The sequence below is a fragment of the Merops nubicus genome, unplaced genomic scaffold (assembly GCF_000691845.1).
Source record: "Merops nubicus isolate BGI_N331 unplaced genomic scaffold, ASM69184v1 scaffold17258, whole genome shotgun sequence".
NCBI classification, from domain to species: Eukaryota; Metazoa; Chordata; class Aves; order Coraciiformes; family Meropidae; genus Merops; species Merops nubicus.
In genome coordinates, this window is record NW_008627898.1 from 15280 (window position 1) to 28051 (window position 12772).

Genomic DNA, 12772 nt, shown 5'->3' on the forward strand with positions numbered 1-12772 from the left:
GCCCTCCCCGATCCCTGCTGTTTGCTGGATGCTAACGTGGCTAAAAGGCTGTTTCTTGGACAAGCTACAGCTCTAATAATAATAAAAAAAAAGGTGGTTTACATCAAATGCAGTACCCTGAGAGCTCACCTGGGCTCCTAACTCCCCAAAGAGGGGAGGGCAGACGGCTGAGCAGACAGCCACAACAGAACTGCCTCCCAAGAGCACGCCACCAACACGAGGGTCTCAAACCTGAACCATCCACCCACTCTTGAAAGGGTTCAACACATGCTACGCCAGATTAATTTTAAGAAAAGTGCTTGCAAAAGGCACTGTGCTGCCATTTTCCTCTCGTGCTACAACCGTTGTCATTAACTGACTCATTAGTGAGCTCTGCGTGCGGGTGCTTATGCTGGAGTTAAAACAGCAGCTGTAGAGCGTCCCTCAAAGTCTAATAAACTTAAATGAAGGATGAACAGAAATCCAAATGTGGCCCAAGAACTGCTTCTAAAATGCTTTTGCTAGTTTACAACCCAGGCTAGATTGATCTTGGATCTATTAGTGAAAGCAGGCTTTAGTCCAAAACTGTTCTGAGATCACGTTATCAGAGCTCTGCTTTGTCATCTCGGGGCAGGAGAGGGACAGCAGTTCCATTGCCCTTTTCTCTCAGGAATCCCCTTTTTTAATAGAGACTCAAAAGCATCAAAGAACCTCCCAAATATTTATCGCCCCTCTGTTGACCAGCTTCCACTTTTTGTAAAATTAAGACAGTTTTTCACTGTGATTTTTCTCCAACTCAGAGATCACAGCTGCCCTGGGAACTGAGCCCCAGCCAAGAACCATGATCATTAAAATATCCTTTGTATCGTCTCAGGCCATCAGACACCCCCCACCCAAGTGCCCAGTTAAGATTACAGCACTCCTAAAAGAACCAGTACTAAAGTCTCAAAGCAAAAAGCTGCAAATAAACATTCTTTCCTTTACTGCCTTCACCCACAGCTAATGACTACAGCTCAAGACACTCCAAAGCTTAACCCATCCGCTTCTCCCAAAAAGCTTCTTCCCTCCAAACAACCACCAAGGGGCAAGGGACAAAGGGAAAAAAAAAAAGAAAACCAAGGAAAATCTCTCTCAATTGACCCAGACCCACACACCCTCTAACTTTCAATAGAATCCCCAGTGCCACGCTTCAAAGCCTTTGTCAAACACTGGAATCTGTGTGTCCTTGGAGCTGCAAGTGAGTGTAGGTGCTTTTTCACCCTACAAAGTGAATGAATCACCCTCCAGCCTGTTTTCATTCTGCAACACCATGTTACAGACTCCTGCCTGAGCAGCAACCCTACGTGTAAGATGAGCTTTGCTCTTAGATGATGCCACCTTTTGATATTCAGCCCTTGATGTCAACAAGTAAAACCGAGAAGGGGGCTTAGTCCCTGTGGAGATTTTGTTGCTCTCTGAGACCATAAGCTTTTAGTTAAGACTGTAAGGGCCTTATTTCCAAGAAAGGCTTTAGAAAGGATGCAGCACATCCATTTCTAACTGGTAGACGTCGTGGTTATTCTGCTTAAAATTCAATGGTCAGTTTGGACAGGAAATGGTTAACCTGGTATGGGATCTCTCAGCAAGCCACCTTAGAACCTGGGTTTATATCTGCCCCTTAGATCTCTGAAACTCAAAGTGTGAACCACAAAGCCAGGGCCAAGCTTTTATTTGCAGCTGCTGTAAATTCCCTCCATCCAGTGAATCCTCTGCTCCAGCTTCAATCTCCAAAGCCCAGCACTTCACACTTTATTGTTCCCATTTTCCAGCTTCCTGTCTGCACCCACTGCCACCAACACTGAAGTTGCTTCATTCTTCTTCTTCTCCTTCTGAGTTCTGAAGGAAGGGGTTAAAGTTCTTTTGGCACTTTTCGTAAGAGGAGGAATTTTTCAAAGTCTTTTGTTAAAATTTCCTGGTCCTGTTTTTAAGGCAGGGTGTGCCCTCTGCCACTTCACACAAATCAAAAAGAATTTCACTGGTAGCGTGCGCATGAAGCTCATAAATCACTTTCAGAAAGCCATAAAACAAAATTATCTACAAAAATCTAGCACACCAAGGAAGCAGACTCATGGTTATTCAATAACTATCCCCTCTAACAGCACTTCCCTCTTGCCATAGATCCAGCCTGACGGAGTCATTTATCCCTAACTGGTCCATAACAAATGAAACCCCCTTCCCAGGCTTGTACAACCTGTTTGACCAGTCTCCTACCTGCTTCAAAACAGGACATTTAGGAGTGAATAGCCCCAATATTCTTTTTTAAAGCAAGCAGCCTGATGTTACACTTTGCTAACCAGCCCATGAAGCTCCTTTATCTTTTTTGAGTTTCTACAGGGTTAAGTAAAACAACAGAGAAGAGGATTTTGGAACTCAGCCCCATCTGAAGCCTATTGCTTTAAAAATGAGGAAAAATATACTCACTGCTCAAAGACAAGCATTTAATAATCTGCTGGCTCTAAGAAATATGTGAGAGGATGCTGGCACAACTCGTATGACACTATTCAGTGGATGGAGATGCCCATTAAATGTGCCAAAGCAAACAGCTCCTGCAACTGAGGTGTTCTGGCCAGGGAAAGTCTGCTCAGAGAGGAACAAGCAAACTGCTAACACCTATTAATTTATGTCAGAAAAAGGTGAAAAGAGATTCACTCCTCAGCAGCAAAAGTGCTGCAGGTTTGGTAAGGAAGATGACAGAACAGATCTCAAAAATGGGAGCAACGAATGTTTCTGCTTCTTGGTGAGCCAAAAGGACAAGTTTTACCCCAATCCTCAACCTCCAGCCACGCTGCATAAACACTGACAGGTCAAACCTCCTGCTCCTTGCCCCAAACCTGTGCAGACCCTGCCCTAATAACCCAGCAGGTTAAGTAAAATCAAATGTCTCCTGCAAAGCTGGGCTCTTCGGTGACCTTCCTGAGGAGTATTTCACAAGCCAGCACCTTCCTGCTGGCACGGGCCTGACATGCAGGTCTAATTGATCTCCAGGTCTAATTGATCTCCAGGTCTAATTGATCTCCAGGTCTAATTGATCCCCAGGTCTAATTGATCTCACCCTGCCATGCGTGCAGCCCACAGACAACGTCTCCACCGAGTTCCTACTTCAAACTACAATTTTTCCCTTCTCCATTTTTTTTTTTGATGTATTTTATGTATCATACCTATAAATATTGCAGAGGGAGTAAAATATGCATGTTTTTATTTTGAACCTAACTGGGAAAATCAAACGGATTTCTTGCCTTTCTTTGCTTATCTCCCTCCTCACTAATCGAAAAAGCCCAAGTTACATGTAGCTATTATGTAAATACTGGAAGCCTTTTATCTCTAGCACTGAAATTGGGAGGTAGGATCTTTAAAGAGACTTTAATACGACATCTTATCCATGTTGTATTAATATCATCTGCCTGATGTTGGAATAGCATGTAAGAATACCAGACCTTTAGCTTTTGTTAGGGAGCATTGATCTAATTTGATTAGGAGGCAAAAAACCTACCAGGGGATGAATACCAAAGTCATACCTGTGTTACAGCCTCCAGATTACAACATATGCCACGATAAGAGACATATCAGGAGACAACAATGTGGCCATGAGAGAAGTCTCAAGACTGTTCAAATGGAGTGGGGGAGAGGGAAAGGGAAGAGCAGCAGCAAAACAGCAACACATTTATTGTACCCAGTTTGTATTGATTCGAGCACCACGAGCACTAACAGCAGCCCTCATTACAGGAAGGAACACAAAGGATTTAAAAATAAAACCAGCACACTAACGTTTCTCAGTCCAACAAACCCAAATGCTCTGCTCTCATTACTCAGCTCTGCTTTCCAAAGCTTTATCCTTCCACCTACGGAGTGGCTGCCGTTGGGTTTTCAGGTTCAATTACAGAGGCACAGGCTCCAGCAGGCCACCAACACCTACTGGGACTGCAAGTCCTGTGCCCTCTCAGAGCATGGCAGCTCTCCAGGGAGCTGGGATGCACAAACCATCCAGATTCACAGCAATATTCCAAATATTCTGCCCTACAAGCAGCACGACAAGGCTGTGAAAGCACCTACTTATCGAGGGACTGAACTGCAGTGCAGGAAGGATGAAGACAGGCCAACCAGGCATCACTGTGTTTGGAGGAGGAGAACAACAGGTTTTCACACCTTTTTTAATACTTTGCTGACACTTCCCTGTCTGACAAAGGCACCAAAAGCTTCAGTGGGGCCAAGAGTGCTGACTCTCCTCCTCCAAGCAGGCAGCAACAACAACAAACAGGGAGTTCTCCAACACCAAGAGTTAACAGGCAGTTTTATGCAAAGTTGCCTTGAAAAGAAAATATTGCTGATGAAGTTCATTAAAACCCTTCTTAGAAAAACTGTTCCTTAGCAGGGAACAGGCCTGTGTTTCCTTAGCCAAAGCAAAGAGTACACTGGCTCTGACAACCACTATTTATCATCCTAGTAACAAATTTGAACAGGGAAAGGAAACAGCTAAGAAAGGAGGCTTAAACCATGGAAAAAAACGTCAGCCAACCATGGCAAAGCTCAACCTCCACAGATTAGTTCCCTCCCTCTCTAAATCCCTTCTCTTCTCACCTTCACAAAGCTAAACATGCACCCAGCTCCTCCTGCCCCTGTGGTGTCTTTCACCCAACGCCAGAACCAACCCACAACGTCCACTTGAAGAGAGTTCCTCAAGGATGAGTCCCAAAATGCTGTGATCAATGCAGACAAATTCACAATATATGCTCCCCACACAACAGCTGATCCCTGCCAATGTCAACAGGTTTGCAGAGATCAGAGGGAACATATGGTCTCAAAGTAGTAAAGACTAATTTATTTGGTGCTTTAATGTCATATTCTTTAGTGCAGGAGAAAACGGGCTGTATGTATTCTAAGCCTTTGCCATCCCCCCTCCTCTTTCCCAATCTCTTTGATTTCTACTATATCCCAATCTTTGCTTATCTTTTATCTTTGCACAAGTATTTACCTCTCCCATTTCCTTCAGCTCCACTTACTGACAATAATCATAGCTCATTTCAAGGCACCGTTATCACCAGGCGACAGTGGCCAGAGGAGCCAAATTCTTCACGTTGTCAGGTACCTTCTAAGCTTCCAGCAATCCTAAGTACCACGTTCAGCTTCCAAATGGGCAGAGAACATAACATTTGCTGACTTAAGGATGGAAAAATTGCTTTTAAAGAGTAAAAGCAAATTGCAAACAACTTAGCTCACGTATTTCAAGCCCATGGTTGGACCCAGGAACAGGTCTCTGTTCCAGTGCTGTGCTGGAAGACAGAAGCTACCCTGTTTTCCCTCAACCACTGTTTGGCCCAGTTTAATAATGGGAGGTGCTGTCTAAAACACCCTAATTAGTCAATTAGTGTAAAAGTGAAAAAAAAACTTCTCCAGAATGCATGCATCTAAAAAGCAGAGGAGCATTTCCAAGAGCTGGGGTTCTGAAAACAAGTCTGCAGCTAAACCTGCCCTCCTGTTGTTCAAGTTTCTGAAGACCAAGATGCCCAAACCAATCTGCCTCCTCCTAAATTAACTGCTGCTTCCATTGTTTCCACTCTGAACAGAGGCCACGCATTTCCCTCATTTATCAAAGCCACCCTATCCCTAACAGGAGACAGAACAACTTTGTGGTCATGTGTTTACAGAAACAATGAGAAGTGATGACCCTGGTGGGTGTGAGACCAAGTGATGGCCAGAAAAGCTGCCAGTTCCATACTCTGTGAGGACCACACAAATGTAAGGGATGGAGAGAAACAAAACATCTGAAGAGAGGTGACACTCCATGCAAACAAGCACAACTACCAACAAAATATGGGAGAGGCAAAATGAGAGAGAGATCTGAGGACTTGTGAAAGACAAAACCATGGGAGGCTGCAAGGAAAAGGCAAGTGTGAGAAAAGACTGGGTGAAGAAAGGAAGGAGAAATCAAAGCTAGGAGTAAAAACAAAACACAGTTCACCCATCACAGTCATTTGAGACTCCCTTACAATAAATCAGCATGGAGAAGTTGACATTTTTTGGTGAGGAATGTAAAGGTAGGTTTTCAACCTGAATTAAGCCAACAAAGTCCAGATGAAGTTTCCCCATTTCCAGCCAAAACCTCAAAAAAAGCCACCAGAAGTCAAACTACTTTTAAACTTTTGAGGTTTTGGGGTTTTTTTTTTGCATTCAAGTCATAGTTTTTTAGTGTCTGCCAAAAAAGCTGCTTCTATCAACAGCTTTCATCTCCTACCCTCTAACTGCCACTTCTCTTCACATCCTTTTGGCTCACCCCAAACATGCAGAAGAAAGAGACAGGCAAAAAGTTCCCAGGTTTAGACGACGAGTCTTCTTGTGGTTCACTCTCATTATTTGGCTCATTCCTCAGAGAGTGGGGTTAGAGCACCGTGGCAGGCCAAAAACCAACCTAAAATGTTCCCTATTCACAAAATTACACCACCAGGAGGGTGTTGTGCTAGACTGGGGGGAGAAGGAAACGATGGACGGGTAGGTTTGTGGGGGGAAAATGGAGAGGATGCTGGAGGATAAACAGAATCAGGGTGTTATTTGGGGTCTGCTGTCAACAAAACCTGGGGTAATGGCTCCTGCTTGGAGGGTTGAGAGCCTACATCATAGTGATGTGGCTTAAGGGTGACATGTTTCATTTATGTAGGTCCCCTCTTAGGGATAAGAAGCAGAACATTCTCTTTTTTTTTAAAAAGCTTCAGTAGTAATCAAAACCAGAAAGATTCCGTATTCATGTTTAACAAAACAATTTAACTGAAACCCAGTTAATATGAACACAAGTGCCCAAATCCCTGTTTTCATAACCTTCTTCCAGTCGTGCAGCATGTGACCTCTGTGGTAAGACTTAAAGCAAGCAATAAATCTCAAATTTTAACTTTCATACACTTGTTGGCAAGGCGTTGTGAGATTTAAAAGATGTAATGTTTTCTTTTTGGAAGAGAACTGAATCAGAAGAACAATATTTTTAACACAGCTGTAAATACTTCTACATAAGAAAATGTTTGTCTTGAGCCTATATAAATTTCATACCTGTACAGTTAGTTTAATAAGATTTTGAATAAAAAAAATGGATTAAGATATTGCCAGTCAACACAGTATTTACAAATGTTTATAAAAATCAGTGGTTTATGTTTATTTACTTCCCTATTTGCATAAATTAACCTGCTTTAGTATTATCCACACTAGAGAAGCTCATTACAAGTGCTACAATCTGTTCAAAATCTCTAGGACCATCACACTGTCCTGATATCACCTTTCTATACAATCCCCTTCCTGCCAAAAGCTTTCTTTTGAAGTCTGGCAGGAGCTTCCAACTCCCAGTTAAATTCTATTTATTAGACTAATAAAAAACACACACATAAACCAGCCACATAATTTAGAGTCTTTCTGTCAGGCAGTTTCAGGCTCTGGCACAGCTCAAAACAATTAGAAGACCAGAAATCAGATTCTACCTTATTTTTGAAGTGCACTTCAATGGGCATAATGAAGCCTGCGTAGCCAGACTCCTCCACTTTGTAAGGGGGCTCCTTGCACACTGAAAAGAGAAGAGAGAAACGTTAACTCTGAATAAAACACAACTTAATCTGAGCTCAAAAGGAGTTGCAAGATGAGAAATGGGCCTCTGACAACTCAGGATGTGTTTAAAACACTGAGCTTTGTGGAGAAAGAAAAAAAAAAGCCAAAATAAGATGGTGGTCCTAGGGCTTAGTTAAGAACATGGAAAGCTGTTCTTAGCTCCTCCCATGGAAAGGAAACATAAAACACTCCGTGCCAGAGCCTCCCTGAGACTCTTCCCCCCCTCTTGCAGCCAGATACAATTACATTTCTGTGCTGTTCCACAACAATGCAAGCCACCAGTTAAAGCTCTCTTGCAAGGAAAAAAAACCAGGCAAAAGGTTGGAAGCAGAGGAGCATGGAAAGGTAAAATTTGGATTAATAAATAGGGGCAACAAACTAAACACTAGACCATGCACGTGGCATTTTTTTTTCCCCCCCTGCAAAGCTCCATCTTCATAATTATGACACGACCACGCTCCAGGCTGCTCCATCCAGACCTGAGGAGGAAGCTGAAGGGCAGGTTCTAACCCTGCTCTTCATTTCACAGAGCAGGAAGCAGAGGGAGGTGAAGCAGTTGGCTGCAAAGGGCACGGTGCCACTCGCCATGGTAAAACTTAATCACTTCCAAGAAATTAACCTGCATGCTTCCTGCTGGTCCCCTGTCCTGCTACCTGTTGTACCCTCACTCTGCTGAAGCCTTCCAACACCTACCCCTGTGTTTCAGGACAGTGACAGACAACCCAAAGGATTCTAGGGTGATTTCTTTGGCCATGGCAGAGCTGTAACATAACAGCTGCCAGAGCAATGTGAGACCCACTCAGATATTCTCCCTCTCCAGAAATGGATGTGCTTGCATATGATTTGTGCACTACAATATATGTAAATAAAGTCAATTAAGGAATTAGAGGAATTCAGTGGGAATTTTTTTACTTTCTCTAAAGAATTCCAAGTAATTAATACGATTACAAAGCAGCACCACAAACCTAAAAAGCAGAGAAATTATTTTCCTTCAATGTAGGGATATTATCCCTGGCTCCACACACTCCTAGTTAAAGTGTTAAAAAGCAGCACTCAAAATTCAACCATGAAAAAAAGAGTGTACTTAAAACCAATAAAAATCTCTAGACCTGCTTTGACTTGTATTTCCTAGAAGCAGCCTATCATTTAGGGGGGAAAAAGCCCCAAACCAAAGAACAGTGCCAATATGGCAGGAGGAAACTGCCAAGCAGCCTTTGTTCCTCATCTGCTCTGTTCTAACAAACTGAAAGGACTACAGAAGCCATGTGCTGCAGCACAAGGCCACCTTCCCCAGCAGATCCTGCTCCAGAGGACAGCAAACCAGCTGAAGAAACCCTTCAGAGAAATCCAGAAATAGCCTGCATCTGCCATATCATTCAGATAGAGCTTTGGGCCAAAGCAAGCTTGAAGAAAGCATGAAAAAAAACCTCAAGATGGGGAAAAAAAACCACCTTTAAAGGTAGCTGAGATGGCAGCCACTGAGCGAAGACCACGCGCTACCCCGACGCTGCTGTTTGTAATAAAGTAATTACAGCAGATGACAAGAACTGTGGCACAGCAGATTGTAAGTTTTCTTCTAGAAATGAGCTTTCAGCTCAGTGCTGCACTTGTGTATCATCCATCAGTTTTACTACACCAGTCTGAGGGAGATCTCACTGATGTACAGACTAGACTCGCAGCTCGACGCCTCCGAGTTACTTTCCACTGCAGCTTTTCACCACTAACCAACCTAGCAGGTAGTCCCCGAGACATCCTGTGTGAAATACTTCACAGAATGCATAGGATGAAGTAATTCAGGGCAGTGCTCTCAGGCAGGCAGCATTCCTCCTAACAATAACAGTTCCACAGCCTCGAGCAGCTCCAACCCTGCTGAAAAGGGGCAATTCCTGCTCCTCCACCTCAGCCACGCGGCCCTGCCACCCTGTGCCAAGAATAAGGTTCAGGTTGCTGCACTGAAAGAGCAAAGAATAGATCCAGCAGAAAATGCCAGCCCCATCTGCACCCTCTCCCCCACTCACACAGGGATGTGCTGCTGGAACGTGCAGCTGGAGGCAGAGACCATCATCCTGATTTCTGTGGGGTTTATGAAACCTGAAATGGCACCTGGGACTAGAAACTGCAGGAATCCTGGGGGTTACTTAATGGCCAAAGCAAAATTCTACACACTCCAGTGTGAATGAGCTCAGAATTTGAGCACCTCTCACCAACCACGTGCTTCCAGGTTGTGCTGGCAAATAGTAACAACTCCAGCTCATCTTTCCCATTCTGTAACATGAATTGTCTTCTGCTGTCACCAAGTGTCTGGACAACCAGGATGTTCTAATGCACAAATAAGAGGAGAAAGCACCTCACCTCCAGCCTTTTCATCAGCAGAAAGGTCCCATTCTCCTTGACCTTCTTCAAGCAAAGCCAGGAAAGGTTAAAGCTGAAGTGCACGCAAAGAACATTCTGCTGCTCTTCAAGGAGCTATCTGACAGAGAAGTGACAGCCCAGGCCACCCTCCACTCCCACACAGAGGAGACCTCCTCAAGCAACCTCCAAGATCCACTCACCTCGTTTGGGTTTCGGGAAGCTCTCGTGCAGCCTGAAGACCACCCTCTCCACAAAATGCTGGATGTCACACTGCTCAGGGCCACGCACAAACACCATCCAGTCATGGGTGAAGCCTTCCGTGGTCGGCTTCTTCCGCAGTTGGGCTCGGTGCCCCAGCTCCAGTTTTACTTGAACTGTGCACTGTTTCAGGACAGAGGTAAGACCATCAGCAAAAGGAAAGAGTTTACAAGCTACACGTGAGCCAGAAGATGCTGGGTCACCACAGGGGAGGAACACAACAGCCTCCACAGACAGATTAGCCTCTCCAGCGTCGCCAACAGAGCATAAAAATAGCTCCTAGCACCACTTCATACCTGTTTTCTTCCTAATATTACACTGCAGAGAAAACAGCTTTACAAGCAGGCTGGGTTTATCCACCTCACTTATCAGCTAAATCATCAGCAAGGTCCTAATGGTGGAATCTTTATTTCTAGGAAGTGTCAGAGAACTTGGTGTTCACAACTCACAGAATTCACAGCACGGACAGAAAACTCTAAAACCAGGAAAAATGAGATCATGGATTGGTGGTTTATGATAGTCCCTAGAACATACAGTCCATTAGAATAAAACTACAATACTCCTTGTATTCTTTTAAATGTACTTTTACTCAGGCAGCTTCAAAGACCAAGTTAGCCTACAGCATGCCTGCACAATAGCCAACACTAAAATGAGCCAATTCTGATTTGCACACCCAAATCCTGCTCTAGTCACTGAGTAACAGAGAAGGTGTCTCACTCAAAGCACTGAAATCCCATTAGATGTATTAAAACCCAGATTAAACTAATTGTGAAGATCCACAGATTACTGCAGACTTCCCAGGGAGAAGAAAGCAAATGAATTAGATGTAACAGGAAAGACAAACGTGAGCTGGACACAAGTTTAAGCAAGAAAAATCTCAGGGCAAGATTTTTAGGGACAGGGAATAACACCAAAGGTATCTGAGTGCTTATTAATTTTGTGCATGTATGTCCTATAAACTAGACCAGCCTCAAACCTCCCAAAATCCAGCTTCAGCAACTAGAAGCTTATAAAAAAGAAATAAAGAAAAAGGGATAGTTTTGAGTCCTTAATCCCTCCTTCACCTATAACTTGAAAATAAGCATCTTATTCTTTCTGGCTCTTCTCAGTCACCACTAGGAAGGCAAATTTGTCCTTGCTGATATTACAGGTGGACACAGAACCAAACTGAGGGTGTGACAATGAACACAGAAAGAAAAAGCTCCCCGAGCTCTGGACAAATGTTTAGGAAAAATATGATCCTCATTTTCCCCACTGAGAAACTACAACAAGGAGTAAGAGTGTGATTAATGCTCAAAAAACCCTCTATTTTGCACATCCAACCTGGCATCTTATGGGAATGTGATGTTCAGAGCACGCTTAATACTTTCTGAAAAAGCATTAAGTCACTCAATCTCTGCATTCTTCTCTTTGTAAAAAGATCACACAGGAGGTCTACAGAGCACCAGGCATCAAAGCTCGACCTCCCAAATTGCAGACCAGTTCTAATTTCAGCCAGAAGCCTTACACCCTCTTCCAGGCAGTTATCCTCACAGCAAAACACCTTCAGCTGCCACCCAACAAAGCAACACGGGGACAAATTAATCTAATAAATGGCTTCATCTGTATCACTACAATATTTCCTTAGGCTCCCTCCCTTTACAAGTTCTCTGGGCAGGCTGTTTTTATCCTAATCTGTGTTTTAGGGCTTATCTACACTGGCTCCACCTCGCTCCTGCACCAAAGCTGAAGGGACACAGTGTCTGTGCCCACACACTGCACTGAGGAATCAGTAAAAAAGGCAAAGGTGTGTTTCCCTCAAAGCCCAGCAGCCTCTCCCACGGTGGAAGAGCTTCACATGGAGACCATCCCCCCAGGCTCAGCGAGGGGGGTGCCTGCAGTCCTGCTTTAGGCTCCTTCCCACAGCGTTCACATCAGCTCAGCCAGTCTGTTCTGCAGCCCCACGTTATCGATTCCATAATTACTCTTTAAATTGGGCTACTGTTGGCAGTTACTACCCCTCTCCAGAGAAGCACAAACGACTGTCAGGCGACAGAATTTGCCTTTCTACTTGAAACGGCTGAGAAATTTTAGCTGAGAAACAGATGGGACTATGTGGAAGAGGACAAAATTAAACATAAAAGAGAACCGTTTAACTGAGAGTGAGAGTTGTACTTGCTACACTCCTCACAGATCGGTCCAATTAACAATCGCTACGAATTAAGCCAGAAGTTGAAACACATTTGAAAATAAGATCTCCCAACATCACAAACATCCAAAGTTGCTCCACTGAAAATGGAGCTGCCTTTTTTTCCGCCCCCCCCCACCCCCAAAGCGTGTCTCTCAACAAAGGGAAATCAGGATCCTATTCAAACAATTTGTAATAATACAAAGGAGTCTGCTTTTCAACTTCTCAATAAACATTCTGAAGGCTGCTCCGGTTTTTTGTTTGATGTGCTAATTGCCTGAAAGCCGGCACCAGTTTCCATTCACTCTGCTTGGGCTGATTATTCACAGGAGAGCGGGGTTCACCTCCTGAACCTCAGCCTCGGAGGTGACCCGGTACCAGCCCACTCGCACACAAAAG

General features: G+C 44.0%; 1 protein-coding gene across 1 annotated transcript in view; it reads right to left on the reverse strand.

The window, feature by feature from the left end:
• MLLT1 (myeloid/lymphoid or mixed-lineage leukemia (trithorax homolog, Drosophila); translocated to, 1) overlaps positions 1-10329 on the reverse strand; it is a gene marked incomplete at its 5' end in the record, with an annotated part of 24754 nt that extends 14425 nt beyond the window's left edge. The window contains 2 exons of the mRNA XM_008946504.1: positions 7473-7555; positions 10149-10329. Of these exons, the coding sequence (XP_008944752.1) occupies positions 7473-7555; positions 10149-10329 (264 nt within the window). The remainder of the gene's footprint in view (positions 1-7472; positions 7556-10148) is intronic.
• Between the last annotated feature and the right edge of the window lie 2443 nt (positions 10330-12772).